The sequence below is a fragment of the Leptonychotes weddellii genome, chromosome 1 (assembly GCF_054177405.1).
Source record: "Leptonychotes weddellii isolate Sample4059 chromosome 1, ASM5417740v2, whole genome shotgun sequence".
NCBI lineage: Eukaryota > Metazoa > Chordata > Mammalia > Carnivora > Phocidae > Leptonychotes > Leptonychotes weddellii.
This window is the reverse complement of record NC_138369.1, coordinates 179,845,351-179,868,793: the sequence shown is the minus strand read 5'-3', so window position 1 is coordinate 179,868,793 and position 23,443 is coordinate 179,845,351. Positions and strand designations below refer to the sequence as shown.

The window sequence follows — 23,443 nt, the reverse complement described above, 5'->3', positions numbered from 1 at the left end:
ATGGGAGATGCTTTGCACAGCGAACATTTTTCACCATTAAAAAAAAAAAAAAAAAATCATGGTTCTGAGCCTAAGAAATTCAAAAGAAACTATAACATCCTAAATTTTGAGATTATCATATCAAGGGAGAATGATTCAGGGCATTTAACACATCAAAATGATGTGATAGCTCTCATTCAATTTTAAAAATCACACACACACACACACACACACGTGCGCGCACACACTCCACTTTCTCACAGGAGAAGAAAACACAAAACCAATTTTCTTTGTTAATCTGTAACAGTGTGTCCAGTGAAACCTACCCAGGTTCTGGGAAATTTCCTAAGAGTAACATTTTACCAAATGAAACTGGCAAGGTAAGCTGGTGAGTAAGGGAAATAAAAGAATTTGGAACGGGAAGCAGGCAGCTGTCCTTGAATACATACTATTGATGGAAGCAGTGAATTCCACTCCTCACTCAAGTATCTCAGGAAGCATGAGGATACAGTGGACATCGTGAGACCAATGTACTGGGGCAGGTGCCAAAATCATCACTGTTCAGAGCTTGGGGCAAGGGAGTGGGATGCAGGGCAGAAAACCTTGAACTAAAGTTTCCATGATCGTCCCTCCCATCATTGACATCCTAATTAGAGCTTCTGTCAGAACAGTTGAAGAAACCCTTGAGAACTCCAAAGCATCTTAGGTCACAACTACAGCCCTTCCCCCATCACCGTGAACACCTGGGTTCTGCTCAAGGCAGCATGGACACCTGCCTCAGAACTTTCTATCATCCCTGGCTGTGCACACTCCTAAGAGCTGGTTTTGTTGAAATTTGAGAAAGAATTTGAACAATGAAACCTGAAAAGTCTGGTCTTCAAGGGGACAATTTGGGAACAAACAACTTGCCCTCACAGTCTTCTTTTTTCATTCTTCACTGACAAGCAGATGTTAAAAATCAGACCCTGGACTTTCCATATTCTATATTGCATATGAACCTCAGTTTGTAGGTCAACCTAATTTTGCACCTGTGTATAGTATTCATTTTAACACACCGCATTATGTACTGTGGAGTCCATGAGGGATACCATATGCATCCTGGAATTTTCTGACTTCTTGTAGTTTGAGTAGTTTTCTTTCCATTCATTGAGCATGTTAAAGGAAATCATTCTTTTTAGGGTCTTATTCTTTAATTTACTTCGTTAAGCATTTTCCTTTGGTTTTATCTGCATTCTGCCATGTTTTGCTTTTTATATTTTTACCATTCTTGCCCATGAGCATTGATAAAACTTAAAGAAGAAAGAAAGTTATGTAGTACGAGGGGGGAAAATATAACACTTGAGAAGGCAGTACTCTTTTTCTGATACTGAGCCAGAAGCACAGATCTGCCCTCCTAAAGCTCTACAGTCGAATCCAACATTATCTTGGGAAAGGATAGCAGTGTAAAGAATTATTCAAAAGAACAAATCTGTGCATATCTTCTGCAAATACAGATCATGAGGTGTTTCTGAAGCTACTTCTCCTTAGGAACCACAGCCATCACTGATCATATACTAACTTGCATTGCACTTCCATAAAAGAGTTACACTGTTAGGAAATTTTTATGGAAGTTTTTCTGTTTTTTTTTTCCTGTTAAATGTTATGAAAGTTTGGTTTATTCTAAATGTGAGATATTTTTAATGACATATGTTAGAGTCAAACCTTTCTTCACAAGAAGAAAGTTGACATTTTATATCATTTTAAATATGAATCAACAAGGGCAAGTCGGTTAAGCATCTGCCTTCAGCTCAGGTCATGATCCCAGGGTCCTAGTCAGGCTCTCTGCTCAGCAGGGAGTCTGCTTCTCTCTCTCTCCCTCTGTCCCTCCCCTCCACCCCCACCACTCATGCGCTCTCTCTCTCTCTCTGTCAAATAAAAATAAATAAATAAGTAAATAAAATCTTTAACAAAATAAATATGCATCAACATAAACCTCTGGATTACACTCAGCCTCATCTGTAATGGAAAACACGAGTGGGTTAAACTTTTCTTCCTGAAACATTGTCTGAAAGGGAATTAGTTCTACTGTTATGATACTCGTGTTCACACAACCCTATGCTCCAGTTTATTCTCTGAAGAGAACCCTTCACTTCTTACTCAGAGCTTGCGTCCAGTGAACGTTCTTCATGCCCTCATTGTATGGGGCACGGGTCAATGAGCCAGGAAATGGTATTTTTTTCCTGCTGGAAGTGATCTTCCTATCACATGCATATGCAAGTTCAAATTTCATCTCCTTTACAAGATCTGAGGCAGTACTGCCACTGATAATTGGGTCATCCTTGGACTGGTCACATCACCACTCAGAACTTCAGAGTCTTCATCTGTAAAATAAAAGCATTGGACCAAATGCGCACAGAGATTCCTTCCAACTCCCCAAATGCTATATTCTAGAAACAGAACTCTAACTTCTCAGAATATTGTAACCTGTGCCCAAGGGCATACTAATTATTAACAGCCAAATTCCTCTTCCTGATTTATCCAAATTCTGATAGTATTGCAAAAAATAGAGGAAAATGTAAACTGCTCACTCTTAGAGTTTCTCAGGCAGCGTGCAAGGGAAGAACAATGGGAAATGTTCTTTCATGAAGCAGTGTGAGGACAGCTATTTTAGTTTTAATCTACCTGTTGCTTCTGCAATCATTATTCTGTTTTGCATAAAGAACATTGCAAATGTTAACTCTTTCTTCTTTTGTCATTTTTAATACTGTGCAGGACTTATTTGCTTTAGATCTGGAACTCTATAGGTACAGTGGTGTAAACATGACTGGGTTTCGGCTGCTTAATATTGACAACCCTCACGTGTCCTCCATCATTGAGAAGTGGTCCATGGAGAGACTGCAGGCCCCCCCCAGGCCGGAGACTGGCCTCTTGGATGGCATGATGACAGTAAGTAGTCTTAAAATAAAATCATTTGAGATGATGTTTGCATTCCTTTAGGGGTTAGGTTAAGAATCTCATATGACTTCTATAGTGTGAGTGAAAGTATTATAACCTGTGCCTTGACTTGAATGAAAAAAGAAGGAGTAAACTTTTTAGGTAATTTGAAAGCCTATGCAGGGCTACTATCAAAAACTGCTGCTTTCAGCTTTCTGACTGTACGTGCCTTTGACTAAAAAAAAAAAAAAAGTTAACAGGAGTAGCCATCACTGTCAGCCAAATGGAGACAAATAAGAAACCAAAGCAAGGCTGAGTGGAGAGAGTTTTAGGCCTGGGAATGTGGCCTTGGGAAGGGGGGGCAAGGAGAAGAGGAGCAAGCTGCCTACAAAAGTGATGCAGAACCAGTTTGCCTTCCTCATTTCTGCCGCATCTCAGCGAGCGGTGCACACGTGGAAAAACGCCAGATTCACATACTGTTGGTGTGTTCACATTCTTCCTGCCTGGATATGCACAGAAACACCTTTGCAGACATTGACAGTAATTCACACCAGCCATGTGTTCCTCTCAAAGCAGATGCCAGGCCCACCTCCTGACAGGGGAGAGGTACTCTGCTGAACAGATAAATTGCAAACTGCCTCATCAGAGAGCTTCTCACTAACATCAGTTGTCTTTTGTTGTCAAACGCACCTACCGTAGCTTTATTTCTCTAATGAAGCTCCCTGCATGATGAAGAAAAGAGCAGGAAATTTTTTTTAAAAGCTTTCTATGTAGGAATCGTGTCATCTAAAGGGAAAGATACTGGGAATGTGGGCAGGTAATAGCATTTGAAATTGGCAAAGTATTTCATTCTCTGTTCCCATCCTCCGAGAAGCACTCTTGCTTTTAAGATGCAATTTACCGATAACTGATCATCTTGCAGAGAAATGAACTTGGGATTTCTTTTCTTTTTCCACCATTTTTTATGAGAAACAAATGAATAGAAAAAAATAAATGAATGAATTAAGTGGTTCTGGATGATTCCATGTTCAAGCTCCCTGACTGTTTTTCTTTTTTTTTTCTTAAAGGTTTTATTTATTTGACAGAGAGAAAGACAGCCAGAGAGGGAACACAAGCAGGGGGAGCAGGAGAGGGAGAAGCAGGCTTCCCGAGGAGCAGGGAGCCTGATGCGGGGCTCGATCCCAAGACCCTGGGATCATGAGCTGAGCTGAAGGCAGACACTTAACGACTGTGCCACCCAGGCGCCCCTCCCTATTTTTCCAACCTGAAATAACTCTTTTTTTTTTTTTAAGATTTATTTATTTATTTATTTATTTATTTATTTATTTATTTGAGACAGAGAGAATGAGAGGGAGGAGGGTCAGAGGGAGAAGCAGACTCGCCGCCGAGCAGGGAGCCCGATGCGGGACTCGATCCCGAGACTCCAGGATCATGACCTGAGCCGAAGGCAGTCACTTAAACAACTGAGCCACCCAGGCGCCCTGAAATAACTCTTAAAGAATACAAAGTATTCTGAGAGATAATGATGGAAAGCATCTTGATACAAATGAGCCTTGGGTGATTTGAAACATTGCTTTGAATAGGAACAAGTAAAGAATATCTAGGGAAATACTAGACCTTCTGAAAAGGAAGGGGGCAAGCTAGAGAGAGAGAAAAAAAGAGTCAGAGACAGAGAGGTATGCTAATACACCTGTTTCTCTCTTCTTCCTCTTGGATTTGTAATTCCAGTGAGTTCAAATATGGCTCAAACCCTCTGTCCACCTACCTTGCCTCCCAGTGAGATTTCTACCACAGGCTGAGATCTCCAATAATTGTTACCTGTCCTTGGTATATACCACTAAAAAAGTTACAGTTTGGATCTGTTAACACAGCATGTGGATTCATGCCAAACATTAAATATTCATCACAAGAATGGCTTAATTTACCAAAAAAAGCATCTATTACATTCAATTATACTTAGCTGACAGGACAGTTTGTACATATTGACTGAGATGAGGAAAATCATTGAACAAGGATAGAGCCACGCAAGTCACCCCAACTCAGGCCAGGCATGGGGTTCTGCTACTCCCCCAGGACTGCTGCCAGTGGCCTGGACAAATGGCAGTCCCATGGGCAGAAAGCATGGTGGAGCCAAGTCCCGATGGATGGAAGAGGTCCCGTTTTGCCTAAAGTTTACTACTGTCATCTCACCTAAGAAAAGGATTTCTAGTCTTTGTTGTTGCTCTTGTTGTTGTTATTATAAACTATAAAAAAGGAAATGGAGATTTATCAGAGCAGAAGAGAAGGGCTCACCAGGGCACTAAATGTGGGGAGAGTAGATATATCAGGTCATATCTATACTAGTCAAAAAAAATGGTAGAACACAGCACCCACTCGAAGTCGGATCCCATGCAGATTGGTTTTCCCCCAGTTTTACTGAGATAGAATTGATGTACTTCATTGTATAAGTTTAAGGTACACAGCATAACAGATTGACTTACATATATTATGAAATGATAATTGCAATAAGTTTAGCTAGCATCCATCATCTCATAAAGACACAATAAAAAGAAAAAATATATAGTTTGAAATTGATCCCATGAAGTAATATTGACCTTTATTTACTCGAAGAGGCCATTTTGCAGTTCATGGTTTCCTTTTGGCTTCTAGTAAAGGGGGCCAATTTGGGGATGTGGAAACTGAGTTATAGCGAGTTTAAAGGGTAGGTTTAAAAGTATCCAGTGGACTAATCTCTGAGTCAAGAGAGCACATGCCGTGTCCCCAAGCCAGGGCCCAGATCTAACAAATCTTTGTTCTCAGGTTGCCTCTGTACTCAAACCATTTTCTTCCCTACCTTCCTGATGAAAAGCCCCGTGGTTTCAGTTCCACGGGGTCTGTATTCCTCAGATCTCATGGTTCACTCTTTCTTGTGTCTGCAGCATTTGTGGTTCTCACTGCCTAAAACCCTCCCCTGTTCCCATTTGTTTAAATGCATTTCAGCAGAGAGGCCTGTTATTCTCTCTCCCATGGCCTGTTTTCCTTTGCCCTGTAGCCCTATGACCTCATATGCTATATATCGATTTGTTTGCTTCGTGCCTTCCCCTACAAGAACATAAACTCCATGAGGACAGAGGCTTTGTCTTTTTGTGATCTGCTTTATCCCCAGCACTAGAAAAGCCCCGGAACAAAGCAGGCTTTCAATAAATATGTATCTAATAAGGGAACTAATGCTAAATAAATAGGAATTGAGCTTCTGCTAAGACCAAGATGTTACATGAAAAACATTCATATAGCCCTGAAATAAGTCTGTAAAAGTCCAAAGAGAGTTCCTATAAATAAAAAATAGGCATGCGTAGTGAAGATAAAGATTATCCTGAAGTAGACTAACAGCTATTTATATTTAAGTAATGCCATTACTAGAATAGAGTTGTGTTCTCTGAAATCATATGCATTATATACCACTACACTCCAAGGCGAATTTTCCTGTTGCCTTTTATAGTTATATTTTTGTGTGTGCTACATACATATACAGATGTTTGTATGAATATATAATTTAGAAATTTTTTAAAATATGTTTAAAAATACCCATGTGTTTTTACTTCCACCTACTTATCTAATTTCCTCTTTCATATTTTTAACTATTAAAAATTTCTTAGAACATCATACACTAATAATATCTTCAAATAATATTATATATGTCAAAACATATCCAAATCTGAAAATCATGTCCAAGCTGAAAAATTTTGACTCCAGACTTAAGATGCATAGATCTAATTAACGAAAAAAAATATTGACTTTAAAAATAGGGTCAAAATTGGGTTAATTAAGAAACCTGGTACTGAGTCAATAGAGTTCAAAAATAGTGAAACTCGTTATTTAAAATATCCTGAGATTAAAAAAAGAAAGTGTTTTATCAACTGAAGTGTTAACTCAATAGAAGTTTGGAGTAATTTTACAAAATCTACTTCATTTCTTTTCACTACATTTAAATTTCTCTTAGCACTTGGGCTGATTCAATCTACTGGCTTTTGGATAGACTGGGATAATGGAGTGGCCCATTTTTAGGTGGATTCCTCTCTGATTGTGAGCAAAAATTGTGTGTGATTCAATAGTGCACGGGAATCATAGAAACAACACAACTTTGATCTGTCATTGGCCTTCCCAGTTCTTCAAATGCATTCACAGCATCAAGTTCAGTCAGTAGGCTTATGTTACATGTGAGCATTTCCTATAATCATGATCCAGGAGGGAGGCACCTTTGAGTGTCCACCTGAGTGTCCACTGCTGATCCCGTGATGAAAGACAACAGGCTGTGGAATTCTATGGAAAAAGCAAGATCTTGCAGATGAGGAAAGCCTAGATTAAGTACTGGCTATGTCCCCTGAATAGACAAATGACTTGACTAGGTTATGTAGCTTCTCTGAGCCGCTTGCTTATCTGTAAATCTGTGTAATAATCCTTTACAGTGTTACTTTACAGATTAAATTAGATAATATATACAAAACCTCCAGGACATAGAATTGAATTTTCCTGGATGGTACCTGCTTCTACACCAGTTTGTAGTGAATAAAGGAACAAAAGACATTCTAAAATGCAGAGGCAGAATCCTTACTTGTTTACAAGAGATGTATTTCTTGGCTTGTGCATGTAGCCCAAGATAGCTCCTTGCCGGGGACCTGTGTGACCTTGTGTGACCAGGGGAATCACCCAGGTATGCTTTCCAACTCCACATATGGTCCTCTTTTCCCAATTTCTCACTGTGTCTCTCAAAAGCTGAAAAATGCATATTGAAATTATAATATGCCAACCTCTGTGCCACGTTTCACTGGATTTTCTAGAGTTGCTGCCCTAATTACTGAATTTCTAGATTGTGAGTACTTGATTATATCTTTGCTACCTTCCCCAGACCATTTTCAAACCCCAGTTTACTTGTGGGTTGCTCTTGCCAGCATTCTGGATGCTCAGGATGTTCACTGCCTCTCCCACCACTTTGGCTCCCCGGCAGCATCCACCCCCACAAAGGAAACTAGCTAATTCATACTAAGAGACAAATTCCTGCTAGCTCTATGCTGTGGTGAGATATTAGGATTTTAATAGAGGAATCAGTGAGAGAGTAAATTTAGGAAATGACGGGGAAGGGTGTTATTTGGGAAAGCTTCTCTTTTAGAAAACTGCCTTGTCCATCCATATCAGGTTAGTGAATATTTCTGAATTTCCAGAGAAGATGGGAAATCTATACTTTTTGCCCATTTGCTCCACAAAGACTAAGTTCTTCCTTCAGAACTCCAATCTCCTCCAGTTTTTTCCAACAATGTTACATACCAGGAAGACAGCAAAATGTAAGGAGTCTATAAAGCCATATCCTGCTGTTAGTCCTCATTCCTAAGGGGCCACATCTCACTGGATTGCGTTGGGATCCCCAAGACCACATTCAGGTTTGATGATTTGGTAGAAGGACTCACAGAAATCAGAAGAGCTGCTAAACTCCTAGTTGACAGTTTATTACAGCAAAAGGATATAGATTAAAATCAGCAAAGGAAAAGGTTGCAAAGGGCAAAGTCCAGGAGAAACTATGTGGGAACCATTAGTGGTCCTCTCCCAGGAAATTTGCATTGACAGTACTTCAATCTCTACAGCAATGATGTGGGACCACATGTATGAAGTGTTGCCAACCAGGGAAGCTCACCCATGACTTGGTGTCAGTCAGTCACATAGGCATAGAACATCCCATCGCTGACCTTACTCAGTCTCTAGCCTTTCCAGAGGGTAAACTGATACAGCATGGCCCAGGGCCCCAGATGAACAAAAATAGGCATTCACCATAAATCACATTGTTAAACTGTCTAGCATCGCCCATTACCCCAAAGAATACAGAAACACTGTGATCAGGCAGGACAGTCCAAGGTTTCGGACATTATCTCCGAGAAGCTAGTCAAAAGCCAGTCCTTTCTTTGGAATACATAGAGTGTGAGCACTCCAGTCCTGCTGAGTTAACCCTTTATTGCCCACTGTTTTGATAACCAAAACATGGTGTGAGACTGCTTTTCATATGCTTGTTTCATGATCCATGTTGTGGTAAAGAGATTTTCTTAGGGGCACTGAGTAATGTGGTTTCATCCAGGCTTTTGATATAAATAAAATGTGAACATAAACACCTTCAGAAAAATAAAATCTGAAGCACAGGCCAATTTCTTTTATATTTACCTAAAATGACTCGAGAGTTGCTGCTCAGTAAGCTAGCCTCCAGCACAGAACTAAGAAGGGAAGGAAATTCAGGGGTGGTTTATTAGTGCTATAAAATAAGTAGAGACATGTCTCCTCCATCTAAGAAAACATTGCATGTCAAAGGGAAGCATGGTTTTAGAATAAATGGTTTTCTTCTTTGAATTTGAAAAGGACTGATCAGGCCCATTGTTTTGAGTCATGTTATTACCCAGCCCAGTGTGGAGGCAGCCTTAACAAAGAAAGTCAAAATCCTTCCTAAGCCCAGCTTATGGAAAAGCTCGATCAAAACTTCACTCCTCACACTTCTCTATCAAATCTTTCAATTAGTGAATTAGTGAATAAACATACAAATTTGGTAAAAAAGTATATTCCACTGCTAAAATGGTCCAGATCCCAATAGGATAGCAATTAAGGGCATGAGTTCCAAAATCTAAGTTTACATCCTGCTTTGAAATTCTCACTTGCCTAGTAAGTTAGGCAAGTTATCAAAGTTATTTCCTAAAGTTCCTTCTCCCGTCTCTATTTTCCTGTTGGCAAAATGGGGACAATACCTATTTAAAGGCATCGTTTCAATAATTTAAGGTGATGACATGTGTAGAATGCTTATAATGCCTGGTGTGTAGTAAGTTGTCCGTGAACAGTCACCATAATTGAGCTATTACTGTAATTATTAAGTCATCAGACAAATATTTGCTTCAGAGGCAGCTCAGCTTCATGGTTGAGAACATAAATCCTAGCACCAAATTCCCGGGTTTGAATCTTGATCTTCGCACCGCTAGTTTGGGGACGCCATTTAACCTGGTCATATCTTTACCCATAAAGGAGTAAAGGTTATGGTGAAGATACAGAGTTTGCAAAGTATTTAGAGAAGTACCCGACGTATAATAAGAACTTGATAAAAGTCTCTATTATTATTGATTGAGTTTCAAAAAGTCTCATTCTGCCAATGGATTACTCTCCTTCAATTACACCAAATTAGCATAGCAGAGTAGTGAAGAACATGGGTGCTAGAATCAGATAGTCATGGGTTCAAACCCTGGCCAGGCAGCTGATTAGCAGAGTGGCCTTGGCCTAATCACCTAATTTTCCTGAGCCTCAGTTTTCTCATCTATGAAACTGATTGTATACCAGATTTGAGCGGAAATGATTAAAACATTCTTTTAAGCTTTAACAGTCACCACCACCACCAACCTAACTTCTATATGTCAATCATATAAGTGAAACAATTTATCTTAGAAGTACATCTTAAAACCATGGGATTATACAGTTCTCATAAAAACGTATTTTATTTTGAGGCATGAAATAACATTAGTTCCTTCAGCAAACATTTATTAAACAACTTTAAATATCGTTTATGTGCCAGTAACTGTGTTATCAACTAAAGAATGAAGTGGAACATTTCTGCATTCACAAAACTCATGTTCTTATTGAGAAACTGCTGTCACCATAAATGCATATGGAAAATGCAAAGATAGAGATTGCACAGGATATAGATTTAAAGTGGGGATAAACTCTGGACTCACAGATGGATAAAGTGTGAGATGTAGTAACCCTTACCCTCTCTTTCCACTTTCATTAAGACATGCTCTCAATAAGTGCATAGTAAATGTTGTGTGAGTGAATCAACAGATTTCTGGGGGAAAAAACAAACAAACAAACATAATGATCTTTGATTTAACTCTACCAATTACCGGTTATATGTAGGACCCTACACAAGTCAATATCCTGTCTGGGGGTCAGTTTTTCTACCTAAGTAGTTTTATCTATCTGTTCTGTTGATTTGGGGAGATTGTTGAGAATTTCAAATGAAGTTCCAGTGAAAATCCTCAACTAAAATGTGAAGGTATTATACAATGTTATCCTTGAAGAAAACCATAGAGCAATACTTTTTATAAAATGCTAGCAGTTTTGTGTGAAATTTTGCAAATGAGAGAAATTTCATGAGGAGGGGAAGAATGAGATGCTCAATGCCCAAAAGCAAGGACTACTTACACTCTCTATCAAAAAGCAAATGCTGACAAAAGTAGGCATATTCCACGCAAGTTACACAGGTCTGTGGTCAAAAGGTCTTCCACAATGTGCTGTTGGATTTGATTCCACAACTCAAACCTTCTTGACTCCGGTAAGTGGAAGTGACCAACAAAGTATCCCTATTTGGAAATTACCTATTAGCTTTGTTAGCATCTGTTTCTTTCCACCAAATAGAAACAAGTAAATAAATGTATAAATAGGTATAAGTCCTGAGAAACAAAATCTGATATTGAAATGTTGAGGTTTAGTAGCTTCTAACTCAATGTAGTTGATCTTAACACCATGCTTAACATAGAAAGTGCTCCAAAAATGTTTGTTCCCTGAATCAAGTCTTTTGTGGCTGATGTGAGGTGTTTTTGTTTTTTTTTTAAGAACTCAAAACAAAGCAGAGCTATCACTCCAATTTACTGTGGAGTATGAGGTATTATTTTAGAGAAAAATAGCTATCAGAGAGTGAAAACTGTTCAGCTGGAGAATAAATAGTTGTTGAGATCAGACAAATAGGAGATAAGGAAGCAGGTAGAATGATTATGCAGGTAAAGGAAGGGAAACAAAGGTGGAATTGAAGATGTGGTGTGTGTTTTCTTCCACAGACTGAAGCAGCTCTGATGTATGATGCAGTGTACATGGTGGCCATTGCCTCCCATCGGGCTTCCCAGCTGACTGTCAGCTCCTTACAGTGTCATCGACACAAGCCATGGCGCCTTGGACCCAGATTTATGAACCTAATCAAAGAGGCAAGTGCTACTCATTCATGGCCCAGTTCTTTACTAGCCATAGTGATTTGACTTGTTCATTTAGTGTGGTCTTCCCACATGGCTCTGTTGGCACGATATCTATAAAAAAGGAGAAACTATCATCATCCAATCTGCTGGGATTTCACTGATAAAAGACTGTTGACCAGGAACTTTCTAGTGTGATGATGAGAAGTTCAAAAAAGCTACCAGATCATAACATTCACCTCCCTTCATCTCAACTATGGTCTCAGTTGCTGCTGGCTCTCCTCCACATATGCTCATAAGTTCATAGGTGCTTATTCCATGCCCCATTGAGACAAAGAGTGGGTTGACCCATCACTGCAGGGTACCAGGGATAGTTCTCACATTATCAGTCCATAATTCCAGTGATTTTTTTAAATATCAGGTTGTATAGGACTGAATAGAAGGACCTCTTTGTCCTAATGATATAATAATTACTTTGCCATTTGTCAGCAAACCAGAAAAGTCCAGTCTATTCAAAACTTACCAAGTGTACTAAAAGATTTTCAAGAGTACAGGGTATTTGGTGAAGGTGAGTTTTTCATGATTACCCTGGGATCCTGGACTATCCCCTACAATTTCCTTTTCTCTGATGTATTTGACTTCTCTTCATCAAATCCTGTTCTAAGACCCTGAGATTCCTCATAGATATGTATCCTTGGGTTACCTTTGACATCAACATACATCTCAGGGTGTGTCTGGACTTGACAAAATGAAACAAGGCTTAACTGAGTACACACCATACTCTGTGTTGCTGCTCTAATGTTTTCTCTATAGGAGGCAGAAATTTACCTCTCAAATGAAGAATATCTTCATTGCCCTCTGTATTGGAGAAGGCTGAGTTGAGACAAAGCCATTAAAAGAGAAGAATGGGAGGGACATAGTGCAAGAGAAGAATGCCCAGCCAAGAGCAAGGAGAAATCCTACTTTGGGCTCCATCTCTGCTGGTCTCTTTAGCACCTACAAATCCTCTCATGGTTTGTTTAATCTGCTTCCCCATTGACAGCTGCCTCTGATCCATAAGGGTGAGAACCAGAGAAGCAGTATGCGTGAGGTTTAACACTACTCAGGCTCCAGAGCAAGCTGGATCTAGGGTATGGCAAGCAACAAAGACTACCCTGGGTACCTGATTTAAGGAGGCACTCACTCTCAGGTTTGAGCTTATTGGAGACTGTGAGGGAGTACTTCCTTAAATTTTGTGCCCTTGGGAACCTCTCTGATCTCACTGTAGTCCTGGCATGGTTGCTTGGGTTTAAATCCCAGCTCCACTAACATTTATGAGCAATATAATCTACACAAGTTACTTAAACTCTCGTGTCTCGATTTTCTCTTCTGTAAAATGGAAATAACACCTTCTATGTCATAGTATTATTGTGAGGATAAAAATAAGGGTGTGAAGAACAACACAGAAACATAGTAAGAATCTGAGATATTAGCTCTTCTCTTACAATTGGGATACTAATAATAGCCTCATTCAGTTTACTGAGTGTGATGCCAGGAATTTAAACCCGGCAACAACAGCAACAAAGAAATCACAAATAGGCATGAAATGAAATAACACTTTCTGATGGCTACACGAATCTGACATACTGTGCCTAATGGGAAAACATTGCCCAGCCTCTGCTCTCCCTGCAGCGATCATGGCTAGGTCCTGAGTCGCCATCCTGATCACCTTGATCTTTAATAAGAAAACAGCTGGTTTCCTTTCATCTCCTGCCAGTGCAAGGAGAGGCAGGAGGCCACATGAAAGCTTAGGATCAAACACTTGGAGCACCCCAAGCACCTTTTTGCTTGTACTTAGGTTGCATAAGAAAGTAAAATTACCAAGCCACATTTAAGGATGTTTAAAGAAAGAATGAACTCCAAGATGAGGGACCACATCAAAAGCAAGAAAGTATTTTACCATCTTTTACTCCAAAGAGCAAATTCCCCATTCTCAGGCTCCACAGTTAGAGGTTGAAAGGAGAGGCGGGTCATGGATTAAAAACTTTTATCGATCATCTCTTTTTTTATCCCGAGTTACGATGCTCTATGTCACTCTTGGCAGGCTATAGGTACCTGCAGAGATGGGATGGGGATGACCAGGAGTAGTGTCCCAGTCTGTTGAAAGATTGCACAGAGTGAATTCTGAGACAGGCCAAAACATGCAAAAGTCAGAGAATGTAGATGTTTCTTTCAAGGAGTACATAATTCAACAAAACTTTGCAGGCATCAGGTTTTATTAAGAAACATGAAATAAGGCGCATGGTCCTAAAACTTCCCCGGGTCCTTTCTTTTAGTAACTCTCACTTTCTAAAGGATCTCCAAACTCTAATCAGAAATCATGTAAAGGAGCAAGTCAGCAGATTGGATTGATGGGGTGAAGATCAAATTCGTCGCAGGAGGTAAACTTTCTGAGCTCAGAGATGGTTGTGTGTGCACTAATCCCTGATAACTTCGCACATCATTTAGAATCAGTAAGCCTTTCAGACAAGTCTTTCAAGCTAACCATCCTTCAGTGTTTCAGGCTGACTAAAGAGGAAGAACTAAAGAACATTTTAAACCTGGTAGAGTGTGTGATAGCGTCATGTCTCTGGGCATTTGCTAAACAAGTGTATTAGGAGATTATAAATTCCTACCCAGCAAGGAGTACTGGGGCTCCATTACACAAGTAACATTAACTTGGCAAGACAGGGAACTATCTTCTCCCAAACTGGAAGATGTAGCTTCTACTATCTACTAATATAAATTCTACATAAGGGAGTAATGGCAGGATTCCTCTGAAGCTATCCTATGTCTGGGATAAAACCTACACTCATCAGCAGGATCTGCAGGCTCCCCAGTGATCTGGTTCCTTATCTGTGCCATCCCTCTCATCTCCTGCCCCAACCCCCAGCATTTACTGAACCTACCGGGGCTCCCTGAATTTGCCGTTAGGCTCCTACCAGATTCTCTTGTTTCTGACTGAAAGGCCTTTATGTCTCAACTCAAGTGCTAGCTTCTGTGTGCTTACCTTGACTCATAAATTTGGGCTCCTTACCTCCATTATAGTTGTTGTTAGAGCACCATATTTACTTACATGTCTATTTCCAAGCTGTGCTTTTCCAGTCTTGTTTCCCTAGTTTTTGAGTAAGACTTCGCATAGAATGAACACCCAATAAGTAGATGCCAAACAAGTGAATAAACTAATAAATTAATGAATGAACAAGCAAAGGAACTGAAGAACACATGCAACCTATAAGCAAGTACTTTAGGACACACTCAGTACGTGAATATCACATCCAGAAACAATCCGATGAGGCAAAAACCAGGATCAGCGAGACTTGCCTGCCAGGACCATAGGTTCTGGTGGGACGGGGAGGCAGGGATCTGAGGAATAGGCCAGCCTATTTAACTCTGGCACTGGGAGCTCAGACCCCGAGATTTAATTGCAATTTGCTATCTAAGTGAACTTAGTCATTGAGGATCTTTGTTCTCAGATTCCTCTTCTAAAAATTTTAGATAAAAAAACCCATTCCATATGTTCATGGGGATTACATCTACGTATAGCCTAGCAAGATGTGTGGTATGTGGTGGTTGCTCAATTAAGGGCAGCTACCAGAAATGGAATGTCCTGCTAAAAAATGTCTATCAGGTAAGGCAGTTGTCAGGAAGAAATGAGGCAGTGCATATGAAACATTAAATATATTGCCTAGTGTAGGTAAGCACTGCACGCTTGCTTATTGGCATCAACATTATCGTTATTGGAGCCCAAGATGAAGTGCAGTAGTTGTAAAAACGAGGACAGGACCTAACAGTGGAAAGTCAGGAGTTCTGTGGAGATAGACATGGCACAGAAGGCCAACTGCAGTGATGCCAGGGAATGAGGGAACTTTCAATCATGGAGCATATGCATGATTGTTCAGGAGGGACCCAAAACATTAGGTAACCAGCAACCAGGTACAGTTATCAGAAAACCCTGGCAAACCACATCTCAGGTTAGTCTGAGAAATAATAGCTGAATGTGGGGGCTTAGGAAGCAAAAGTACTTCCTGTCTGTGGTCAGAGTTACTCTGGACCCAGAGTAACTTCCAGCTGGTTGTGGGGCAATCAGTGGGAGCAGCTGCAGCAAGAGCGAGCACAGTGAGGCATGGAGAAGAGGCTCTGTAATCACAGGTTCTGGGAAGGGCAGTGAACAGTGAGTACAGTGAAGTGAATCGTATACTTTAGATTATGTCAGTGGTTCTTAACTATTTTCTGGGTTACAGACCCTATGTTAAAACTGTCTTAATTGTTCCCACGAAAGGCATACAAATTCATCTGCAATCTCAGGGGCCTTATAAACCCCCTGGTTTGCCTGAAACCCATGTTAAGAGTGTCTGAATTGGGTGTTGAAAATAGAATTTGGTTGAAAGAGTGTTCCAGTATGGTGAACGGCAAAAGTATAAATGAAGCATAAAGAGTTCTGTTGGGGTCAGAAATAGTGGTCCCATGTGGAAGTGGCGAGAAATGAGTTAAAGTAAATATGGAGAGACAAGTGGTGAAAATTGCCTGCTGAGCTGAGAAATTCAAACTTGATTGATAATTGATTGGTAGTCACTGTTCTTGAGGCACAAAAATATGGTATTTCAGATAGTTTATCTTGGTAGCCTTCTGTAGGTTTGATCAAAGCAGATAAACCCACAAAGATTATTGAGGGATTATAGATATCTTGGTTTTGAAGTGATCATCATTCATAAAGAGCTAAAGGGGGAAAAAATTGCTCAAGAGAAACATACGAGTATTTCTTGACTTCTTCCTTAGGTCTAAATTCATACAGCTATGAATTCACTTGGTTGTCCTGCTGCCACCCTCACATCAGCAAATTCCCAAATAGAAAGAATCTTGTTTTATCTATTAAATCTATTATTGCTACATAAACCCAATGTCAATAAACGACAACGTTAACTAGGATGCCAAACAAACACAACTAGTGGGGCAATAAAAACAATTTAGTTTTGTTCCCACTGTCCACTTAAAATTATTCAGTGAAAATTGGCATATTTTACATGATTTTTGTGTTTACTTAAGGTAATGACAGTCCTAGAGTTCCTTTAAGTGGAACCTCAACTTAGTAATTAGAAGTTCTATTCTAATATTAATCAGAAGTCCAACTTGATTTAACATCAAATTTCTCTTCCCTTTGAGCTCCAGTCTGCTGGAAGACTAGAGATGTGAAAGAATGTGATTTGTGGGTGGTTTCTCCTCTTTCTCCTTTCCTTCCTTCCTTCCTTCCTTCCTTCCTTCCTTCCTTCCTCACCAAGCCAGTAGCTGTTGTACCTCCTACCAGACTCAAAGAGAGTGAGGACACTTTTACTTGTTGGAACTGCTCTGTGCTCTCTGCGATCAGCAAATAGTCTAAGCTAGTGTCCCCAGGTGGGTCTGGGGAATTCTTTTTTTTTTTTTTTTAAGATTTTTATTTATTTGACAGAGAGAGACACAGCGAGAGAGGGAACACAAGCAGGGGGAGTGGGAGAGGGAGAAGCAGGCCTCCCGCTGAGCAGGGAGCCCGATGCGGGGCTCGATCCCAGGACCCTGGGATCATGACCTGAGCCGAAGGCAGACGCTTAACGACTGAGCCACCCAGGTGCCCCGGGTCTGGGGAATTCTTAAACCTAAGTCTTTTTTTTTTTTTTTTTTTTTAAGAATTTTCTTTGACTCTTTATGATTTTCTGTTGGGCAGTCTTTCCTGATGTTTCTTTGACCCAACCAATGGATCTCTTTTAGATGGGAGCGTATGGTGTTTCCTCAGTCCTGTGACATCCAGTGGTACAGAGCTTCCTCACCCCTGTAGCTAGTCCTTGACTATACTCCCCCTGAGGCACTCTGGATTCAAATCTGGCACCCACTCATTCCTTCCTTGGGTATCCTGGGAGTGCCTCTGACCGTGATGCAGCACTTCCTGGTTGGCCCTCACCTCAGTTGGTCAGCTCTTGAGTAGTCCTCTTTTGTCACCTAGGAACCACACCACAGTCCATAGTCTACCTTGACTTCCTCATGTTTGAGCCAGCCATTGGTCTTCTCCTCCAGCTGCAGCCAACTTGTTTCAGATTTCTCTGAATGGCCCCCTGAAATCCTACTTACCAGGATTCAAAAATGGCATCCTGAAGGCAGAAGAGTGTGGACTCAAAGAGAGGCAACAGCTCTCTCCAGAGAAATCTCTCCAGCAACTACCTCTACCACAAATGTGATCTCTTTTATAAATCTCATGGTCAGGTCCAAAAAATCTAGGACAATCTCTGACGGGCACTTCCTTTGTACCTATGCATAGGGAACTTGGGAGTATTTATCTACCCACTCTAGTATCCTGATATCTATCATATTGGTAACTAGGTTGAAACATTACAGTAAAATAGAACTTGTCACTTAAACCAGACTTCTACAGGTTGTCCAAACTTCTCCATCCACCTCAGAACACTCATCTAATTAATTAAGTCCTGTTCATATTCTATCCTAAATGTTTTGCAAACTTCCTTGCCCACTGCCCTCATCATTTCTCACATGGAACAACCCTTTTATAACTATTGTCCACATATAAAGAGGGCATATAAAGTCCACATATAAAGAATGGTGTACATAAGCGTGTAGTAGGTATTCCACCGTCTACAAACATACACTTACTTGTAGTTTTCTTCATTCACCCTGTTTTTCTCACATAGTGAGACAGATGGGCTTCTCTTTTCCGGACTAAAACCTGCCTTATGACACCCCTTTTGTCATATGTCTTTCAGCCTGGAAAGCACTGCCTTTCATTGTTTACTTGGGCTATCATTTTCTCTAGTGATCCTCTCCGAAACCTGTATTTGGGAATGATCCTCCACTGAACTCCATAGATACTTTACATCTCTGTGTTAGCACTTAATGTGCTTCATCCAGACACTGTAAGACCTTTCCCTAGAACGAGGACAAAGTCAATTTATCTTTGTGTCCTCAGAGCTGTGCCTGTACATGGCAGGCATTTAAAAGATGCTTATTGAACAGAACCCAGAAAGCTAAAATCCACCAAACTCTTAATAAATTTTGCTGAGCTAATGCTTACTTTTAAACTATATAAATAGTTCCTAATTGATCTGGCCCAAAATAAATTTACTATATAGGAGTGAAAATTACTTCCAAATGCTTGTGTATATGGGATATCACTGAAAATATGGACTGTTTCCTGCCACTGTTTCACTATGAAATTGTAATTTATTTATTCTATTTTGATGAAGTGAAGATTATTAATTTGAATATATAAATGAGATCATTGAATTTAAGATTTTAAAAATCAAAGCGTAGAAGATGAAATTCTCGGGGCGCCTGGGTGGCTCAGTTGGTTAAGCGACTGCCTTCGGCTCAGGTCATGATCCTGGAGTCCCAGGATCAAGTCCCGCATCGGGCTCCCTGCACCGCCGGGAGGCCTGCTTCTCCCTCTCCCACTCCCCCTGCTTGTGTTCCCTCTCTCGCTGTGTCTCTCTCTGTCAAATAAATAAATAAAATCTTAAAAAAAAAAAAAGAAAGAAAGGAAAACAATAATGAAATTTAATTCTATCCCATCAAGAGAACAAATTTCTCTATTTCAGGCGGAAGCTGTTCTCTTGACTGGGTCATCTGGAACATGCCCCAAGATGGCACCTCACATTGCTTTTGTAGACACGGGCTCTTTATTTCAAAGATGGAGGATCTCAGTCAGCCGGTATAAATGTGTATTAGGAAATCTCACTGTGTTAAATGAGTTCTAAAAATAACAGATAACTTCTCAGTAGTCAACAACGATGAAAGAGCTGAGATTATAGAAGTTAAAACTTTAATAAGCAGGGCGCCTGGGTGGCTCAGTTGGTTAAGCGACTGCCTTCGGCTCAGGTCATGATCCTGGAGTCGCGGGATCAAGTCCCGCATCGGGCTCCCTGCTCAGCGGGGAGTCTGCTTCTCCCTCTCCCGCTCCCCCTTCTTGTGCCCTCTCTCTCTCTCTCACTCTCTCTCTCAAATAAATAAATAAAATCTTAAAAAAAAAAAAAGAAGATGAAATTCTCCACTGAGGCACCTATATATTGTCTTGATATTTATTTGGACTTTTACTTAATAGATCAGTATTGAGTGTTTGAGGTTTTTTAATATGGGATCCAGGTGAAAAATTACAGAGTTGAAAAAATTAAAGCCCCTGGAGAAGCAAAGCTCTGACATGTTTTCATCCTGCTGTGGCTCCACTGAGTAACACTTCTCATTATTGCATGCCATTTGATTTTGATTGCCAGGACAAGCTGTCCCTTGGATTAATTAGACAACATTGGATCTGGCAGCAAACGCACTCAAATCTCTACTGTTTGGAAAAGATTGCATTTGTAGTTCTCATTCTGCACCTATTGAAAGCCACCTGCATTCCAGCTCAGTCTTTAGCACCACCACCTAGTTTCGCACTGTGTAAATGAAAGCCATTTGCCCTGGTACCCCCTCACACTGAAGACATTTAGACCTGAAGAGAGAGGTGGATTTTTCAGGTCCTTTCCTCCATTCCCATACAACTCTGGACAAAGAAATGAGATCAGTTCCTAAATGTTCGTAGTTTACAGTTTTACTAATTATGTACACTGTCTTATATGTAACTAAGGTGCTAAGATACCTATCTCTGAAATTGGCAATCAGTGACTAAGTGAATAATCACCTGTCAGAAATGAGAAAAGGGGGTGTTGGAATAGGATGGGAGGTTTTGCCAAATTCTCCTTAGTTTGTATGATTCTAAATAACATTAGTATTTATCAGATAGCTTTCAAAGACTCAGGTCAATTACCCTCCTTCTCCTATTCAGCTACTAATATCCTGCTTCTACACTCATTGATTAAAGAATTTACTTTCAATACCACAGTCTACATGCATGTGTATATGTGCATGTGGGCACATGCATATGCAGGTGTTTAATTTACTTAAAGGAATGTCATATAGACATATGATGATGTTTGGGGTGGGTGTGTTTTGTGGGTGTGTGTGTCTATATATTTCATTCAGCAGTTTGCTCTTCTAATCAATCTTGCTTAAGTTTTGAAATATATCTAGGTTGATGCATATTTATTCCTTTTCCAGTTTATTCCTTTTCATTGAAATCTACTACTCCATCATTCATTCATTCAACAAATATCTACTGAATATATAGTGCGTGGCTGACACTATTCTAGACATCAAGAATGCAATAGTGGGGGAATCAGACATATATAAAAGGAAATACAGGGCGCCTGGGTGGCTCAGTCGTTAAGCGTCTGCCTTCAGCTCAGGTCATGATCCCAGGGTCCTGGGATCAAGTCCCACATCGGTCTCCCTGCTCGGCAGGAAGCCTGCTTCTCCCTCTCCCACTCCCCCTGCTTGTGTTCCTGCTCTCACTATCTCTCTCTCTGTCAAATAAGTAAATAAAATCTTAAAAATAAATAAATAAATAAATAAATAAAGGGAAATACAGTACTTCAAATGATGACAAGGAGCATCAGAAAAGCAAAGTTAGAAGAGTGCAGGGTTTCAGGCGTCCTTGACGAAAAAAACCCTCCATTGCTATATTATATAGGGTAGTTAGAAAGCATCTCATGGCTAATATGAAACTTGAGTAAAGCCTTGAAAGAAAAGAGGGAAACAGTTATGCAAATATTAGGAGAATAAAGAACCCAAGTAGAGGAACAATTCATTTATTGAAAATACAGTTGAGGCTTAACAACATGGATTTGAACAGTGTGGGTCCACTTATATGAGGATTTTTTCAATAAATACAGTACTGTAAATGTATTTTCTTTTCCTTATGATTTTCTTAATAGCATTTTCCTTTACTTGCTTACTTTATTGTAAGAATACACTACATAAACATGTAACATGCAAAATATGCGTTACTCAACTATTTATGTTGTCGGTAAGGCTTCTGGTCAACAGTAGACTATTAGTAGTTAAGTTTTCAGAGAGTCAAAAATTATGTGCAAATTTTTGACTGTGTGGGGGATCAGTAACTCTAACCCTTGCCTTGTTCAAGGGTCAGCTGTCCTTCAGTGTACTTATCCATTCCCTTATGAATAGATATTTTTAATACTTCTTTTTTTTTATTCTTGGCATATGGAAACAATGATATGATGAACATCTAATAGTTTCTTATAACCAATACAAGATTTGCCCTAGAGCAGCACTGTCCAGTAGAAATATTATGTGAGTTACACAGATGTTAGATTTTCTAGTAGTTATGTTAAAAAAATGAAAGACACAGGTGAGATTAGTTTTAATAAGATATTTAATAGAGTATATCCAAAATATTATCACTTCAACATGTAATCAATATAAAAATTATTATTTAACTTTTTCTCATAATAAGTCTTTTAAATCCAGTTTCTATTTTAAACTTACAGCACTCAGTTTGGATTATCCACATTTCAAGTATTCAGTAAATCTTGGTGACTAAATAAATAAATGTTTTCTTAATACATTACCTCATCCAACCAGGCTAATTAGGGAAAAATATGAAATCAACATATATGGGATCCATATTTTTATCTTGATAGACATGGAACATATTGATTAGCTATAATAAGTATCTACACAACAAAGACAATAATTTATATGACCAGAGTAATTTTTTTATTTTTATTTATTTATTTATTTATTATTTTTATTTTTTTTTAAGATTTTATTTATTTGACAGTGAGATATAGCGAAGAGAGGGAACACAAGCAGGGGGAGTGGGAGAGGGAGAAGCAGGCTTCCCGCGGAGCAGAGAGCCCGATGCGGGGCTCGACCTCAGGACGCTGGGATCATGACCTGAGCCGAAGGCAGACGCTTAACGACTGAGCCACCCAGGTTCCCCTAATTTTTTTATTTTTTTATACTTTTTCAATTTAAATTTAATTAACTAATATATAATGTATTTTTGGTTTCAGAGGTAGAGTTCAGTGATTCATCAGTCTTATATAATACCCAGTGCTCATTACATCATGTGCCCTCCTTAATGACCAGAGTAATTTGAGTAACTCAAGACCGAAGGACTTGATTTCCAGGTTCTATTGATCACATTATCTAAATAATTAGACAAGTGCCCTATTCCCACCCCCTTTACACCCCTTGGGTCTCAGATTTGTGTTCCTGCCCATTTAGTTGATTTGCAAGTACAGAGCCAATCCATTCCATTTCAGAAAATGAGCCACCACATGAACCAGGACCAAAGGAAACTAGTTTATGAAAAAAAAAAAAAAAATCCAAGTGCGTATTCTAAGATAAATCCTTAGGAAATAAAAACTCGTTTACTCAAAGTGCATGGAATAGATATGGTTAAAGTCAGCAGATTTTGAGTTAGAAATCAAATACTGGCAAGAAAAGCCATTATATTTTTAAATTATGCAGTGATCCATGCAAGCTGTTATTGCAAGATAATGGGTTATAAACAACACACATAATAGTTAAAATAATTATATATTGAACAGATGAGAATATGATAAATGCATCATTTCAGTTCCTGAAATAGCTTACATCCAAGGAAGTTATGTGGTCTAAAGTTTATGTTTATCATTTCTTCCTTTGCTTAATGTTTGTTTTCATCACCATTATTATGCATACTTCAGATTTGT

The 23,443-nt window shown here is 39.5% G+C and overlaps 1 protein-coding gene across 1 annotated transcript in view; it reads left to right on the top strand.

Moving 5' to 3' along the window:
- Positions 1-23,443, top strand: part of GRIK1 (glutamate ionotropic receptor kainate type subunit 1) — a 130,410-nt gene that overhangs the window by 42,379 nt on the left and 64,588 nt on the right. The window contains exons 6-10 of the mRNA XM_081819155.1: positions 2,731-2,904; positions 11,721-11,868; positions 12,754-12,768; positions 19,777-19,782; positions 20,704-20,723. Coding sequence (XP_081675281.1) covers positions 2,731-2,904; positions 11,721-11,868; positions 12,754-12,768; positions 19,777-19,782; positions 20,704-20,723 — 363 coding nt within the window. The remainder of the gene's footprint in view (positions 1-2,730; positions 2,905-11,720; positions 11,869-12,753; positions 12,769-19,776; positions 19,783-20,703; positions 20,724-23,443) is intronic.